Source organism: Montipora foliosa, chromosome 8 (genome assembly GCF_036669935.1).
Source record: "Montipora foliosa isolate CH-2021 chromosome 8, ASM3666993v2, whole genome shotgun sequence".
Lineage (NCBI taxonomy): Eukaryota > Metazoa > Cnidaria > Anthozoa > Scleractinia > Acroporidae > Montipora > Montipora foliosa.
In genome coordinates, this window is record NC_090876.1 from 23,777,264 (window position 1) to 23,782,263 (window position 5,000).

Consider the following 5,000-nt stretch of genomic DNA (forward strand, 5'->3'; position numbering starts at 1 on the left):
AAAATACTCCCGTCCATATAATAACTGATACTATATCATGCATTCTGTACGATGTTTCTTGATAAATATTTGTTTAAAAGCCTTAATATATATATATATATATATATATATATATATATATATATATATATATATAACTTCAGGTGAGTTCCACACTGATAAATCCAGAATAGTGCTCAACAATAATGGAGCGGTAATAACAATGTTTTTCTACTCAATATAGTTTCATATGGACTTTAATGCAGGTCTGTTTCGTAGACCAACAAGGAGTTGGGCCACTCATTAGTTAAATTCCATGTACACTGTAGCATCGCTGGGGTTTATATACATCAGTAGCGTGATCGTTACAAGATTCAAACTTGAAAAACAATGGTAAAAAAGCATTTGTAAATTTATGATTGGTTGTTGAGGATGCGATTGAACCTAAGGAGAAAATTTCGCTTGTGCCTGCAAGTCGATACGAGTTCGTTACGTTTGTTGAGCGTTGCCATGTCCGGTTTATATACAATATAGAATTTCTCGGTACTACATAGATTACATCGTTTAGTAAGGTTGCTATAAGATTTGGCCTTGGCTAGAATTTTCCAGGAGATTGCAAAGTCTTTCTTTTGATCTTTTAGCTGCCATAGATGTTTGCTCAGTTCGGTGTCATTCTTTTTACTTTCGTTTTTGAATGACATTTGGTGGTTTCGCCATCTCGTCTTGAACGCAGTGGCGGTGAGGCCGACGTACGTCTCTGTGCTTTCGGCGGTCGTGATGGTGGCTTGATACACTACTTCCTTGACTAAGCATTGTCTTTTCAAAGGGCATTTGCCTGGTGCTCTGCAGTTGCGGAGTTTGGTGGGTGTTTGTTGTAGAGGTCGCATGTTCTGGCTTAGGATGGTTTTGTTGTGTCCATCGATGATCTGTTTTATGTTTGGTGAACAACTATAACTTAGCTTAAGATTGTTTTTGTTAAACAGTTTTCTTAATTTATGGTTCGGTGGAAAGCACCTCTCGATCAAATTTCGAAATTCTCTTCCTATATTGGTTTGAACATTTTTACTAAATGGTGGGTTGAACCAAATTATGTTTCTTTGCCTCTGTCTCTTGTAAGTGGTGGATTCTGGTGACTGCTGTGGTGGGGTGAATTTGAGGGTGTATGAATAACCGCTTTTCTGCAACGCTTCTTGGTAGGACGGTGCTGCCTCTTTGAAGGCTTCCTCCTCTGATGAGATTTCAGATAATCTTTTGTTAATTGCCTCAGGGATGTTCTTTATTATGCAAGGGGGATGGTTAGATTTGCTGTGGAGTGGTTGCAGGCTTCGAATATGGCTTGTACTTCTCAGTGGTTAAGTCTAATGTTACGTCAAGGAAATTTACGACCTTTTTGTTGGCCTCAACAGTAATGCGTACGTTGTTTTTGGCGAACACTTTGCATATTTCTTTTTTGATTTTTTCGATTTTTTGTGGGGTTTGGTCGATTACTGCTAAGCCGTCATCTCTGTAAAGCCCAATTTCCATGCCGTGAGAAATTGCTTTAAGCTGCGAGAGCATGTAGATCCCTACTAATTCGCACGTTTCAGCTCCATCATAACTACCCATAGTGACATCGAAGAGCGTGCCGGTGTTTCTCTTCTGCCAAGGGTTTCCGTTGTTGAAAAGAAGGGATTGTTTAGCTTGCAAGATCATGTGACAATCATCATCTGAAATGGTCACATAATTGGCTGCGAAGTCAAGGGCACGCTGGAGTAGTGTCTCTGATATGGAAGGGTAGAATTCCACTACATTGAAGGTTATGAAAGCACACCTCTGTTTGTTAGGCAACTCTTTGAACCATTGCAGCACAGAGGAGGTGTTTTTCCACGAAAGTAAAAAGAATGACACCGAACTGAGCAAACATCTATGGCAGCTAAAAGATCAAAAGAAAGACTTCGCAATCTCCTGGAAAATTCTCGCCAAGGCCAAATCTTATAGCAACCTTACTAAACGATGTAATCTATGTAGTACCGAGAAATTCTATATTGTATATAAACCGGACATGGCAACGCTCAACAAACGTAATGAACTCGTATCGACTTGCAGGCACAAGCGAAATTTTCTCCTTAGGTTCAATCGCATCCTGAACAACCAATCATAAATTTACAAATGCTTTTTTACTATTGTTTTTCAAGTTTGAATCTTGTAACGATCACGCTACTGATGTATATAAACCCCAGCGATGCTACAGTGTACATGGAATTTAACTGATGAGTGGCCCAACTCCTTGTTGGTCTACGAAACAGACCTGCATTAAAGTCCATATGAAACTATATTGAGTAGAAAAACATTGTTATTACCGCTCCATTATTGTTGAGCACTATTCTGGATTTATCAGTGTGGAACTCACCTGAAGTTATAATATATATATATATATATATATATATATATATTAAGGCTTTTAAACAAATATTTATCAAGGAACATCGTACATAATGCATGATATAGTATCAGTTATTATATGGACGGGAGTATTTTACCGGGAAATAAAACACTCGCAGAAATCAATACGACCACTACATCCTGCAACCGAGTGTCGTACTCTTCGAATGTAACACGAGTTGCATTGTGAACAACGACGTCACGATTCCCGCCTATTTTTCTGCATTTTTTTCTTGGTTTGTACCAACACCTATCATTGATATTAAAGCCTGCTTTATTCCAATCTCTACCATGGATATGTTTTGTCTATATAATAAAACGAAAACCACACGTTAGCTCGAAGATATGAATGATATGTTCTCGTGTCAATATTAATATCTCAATATTGTTCTTCCCACTCAAACATGAAATTTATATTTCCCTGCCACCGTGTAATATCATCTATTTATATGCCATATTTGACATAATTCCTTCCAATGAAGACAGAAAATCTAATATGAGCGTTTATCTTTTTGCTGGTGATTCGAGGATACTCGGAAAAAAATTCATTCGAGTGCTCTTCAGAGGAAGAGAACCTATAACTTTCCAATTTCTAGCTCGGATGCTCTGCCTCTGAGCTGGCTTAGTTTGATAGCCCAGCTCTTACCAGTCTCCGATAACGGAGTGATAAGATAGTAAGCGAAAGATTATAAGCGAAAGATCATAGGTTCGACTCCTGATTGGAGCGCTCTCAATTTTCGCCTAGCTATCCCCACGCCACAATCGATAATTACATCTTTTTCGTAGTTTACCGGGGCTAGCCAACATCATCTTCAGACCACATTTGCGAGAAAACCTAATGTCTTTGTATTTGCCATCAAGTTGCACTCAGTCGACTGAAGGCCACGACATTTAAAGACGTTTGCAGCGGAAGGGGCGCCGATTTGATGCAGGTTTTAATCAGATATATTTGTTGTTGTTGTTTTAAGAAAAGACTAGAAAACAAGATAAATTTTTTTTCTAGAATGTTCACAGCCTCCATCGGTGACTGAATAAGAGAAATATATATTAAATGGTTGTCATAAAGAATGGATCCTACCTTGTGCCGCCGCGTCATTCAGCCTCTGAAGGACATTAACGCTCATATTTTCGTCTAAAAAGCGGTGTTGTAGGCCAGGTAGCAGTTCCTTTGGATGTTCAGGCGAGGAGATGTAAACTACCTCAGCTTTGTTTGAAAAAACACTAAATGTGCCATTAGAGAGAGGCATAAGTTCTAATCCACAAAGCTTGTCAGGTTGGCAATCTCTGAGACAAAACTGAAGGAGCAGTATCTTTTCAGGTCTTTCAAGCTTCTTATAACAATTTGGGGATTGCTTCAATACTTCTCTTGTGAGATGGGGTGTTAATTCTTTAACACTCAAATACCGAGTGATGCTTTCTGTTATGTGGCAGGGTACCGAGACGATGGGAAAATTGGCTGCAACCATAACTTTGTACAGGAGATCTTTGGTCTCACTTGCAGGTTGTAAATCAAAGTAGGCTTGTTTGATTGCAAGCCATTTCCCATGATCCGCCTCAGTGTAGACTATGTCCATATTCAAGAGGATCTGGAACAAAGGCTGTGCAATTCGATCCCAGTTTTGCTTGACACTTTTCACATCTGGCCATGCTCTTCAAGTAAGAAGACGAGAAAATTTGCTTAACGTTTATTAATTAACCCTGCAAAATCGACGACTATCTGCTTAATGGATGATCTAACCCTGGGAGCAATTAAACATGTAAGGATGGTACTGTAGTCAAAAAGAGTTTTACGAGAAAATGGAAAAAATGACAGTGCCAAAAGAAACGAATGGCTTCCCGTTTATGCTGCAGTTAACCTTACTAGCTTTTTCTCTTTCCCGCTTATGCAATATTACTCCGTAGGTTATCACCTTCCTGACAGTTTTCATGAACATGCGCACTTTGAACTTTACCCACCAATTAACGGTATCGTTTTGTGCTACCGTCAGTCTCATTTGCTGCAGCAGTTGACGGGTCTTGACAAAAAAAAAAGCGAACAATGTGGATCGAGATCACTGATCACAAGGCTAAAGGTGACCCATTAACTCTACATCAAGATTTATTTACGGCAGTGAAAAACGATACCGTTAGGGAAGGCGTAGTAAGGCCATAATCGCACCTTGATATAAAAAGGGAATAAACCTCTTATTACTTACTCGTAAATTGATGCTTTATACACCCCAGCTGACTTCTCCTTAATGGCGTCTAAAATCATTGTGGCATAGGCCCTGGGAATGGCTTCTTCCAGCAAGCACTTGTTCCATAATAGAGACTTGTCAGTCAAATGTCTTCCTTTCTTTTCCTGGTCTTCCTGTTCGGCGTTTGGAAACCTTACGTGACGCCTATTCTGGTTAAGGGCAAAGAAGCCGTTTACATGTACTGGCAAACCTGTCAAGCTGGTCTTCTGAAGTGGTAGTGGTAAGAAACAAAACACGTGGCCTTGAATGTCGGGTGTTTGCCGACTTAAACCAGCCGGTAAGGCCATAGCTACTCCCACTGATGGGAGATAGCTTAAAGCTTTGTCCGTCATGAGCTCTTGGAATGTTGACGACATCTCTCCA

At 39.6% G+C, this 5,000-nt stretch overlaps 1 protein-coding gene across 1 annotated transcript in view; it reads right to left on the minus strand.

The window, feature by feature from the left end:
• Window positions 1-1,275: 1,275 nt before the first annotated feature.
• Window positions 1,276-5,000, minus strand: part of LOC137968401 (sacsin-like) — a 29,959-nt gene continuing 26,234 nt past the window's right edge. Inside the window, exons 6-8 of the mRNA XM_068814983.1 lie at window positions 4,596-5,000; window positions 3,479-4,050; window positions 1,276-1,763 (exon numbers count right to left, since the gene is read on the minus strand). The exon at window positions 4,596-5,000 is cut by the window's right edge and continues 598 nt beyond it. Of these exons, the coding sequence (XP_068671084.1) occupies window positions 1,276-1,763; window positions 3,479-4,050; window positions 4,596-5,000 (1,465 nt within the window). The remainder of the gene's footprint in view (window positions 1,764-3,478; window positions 4,051-4,595) is intronic.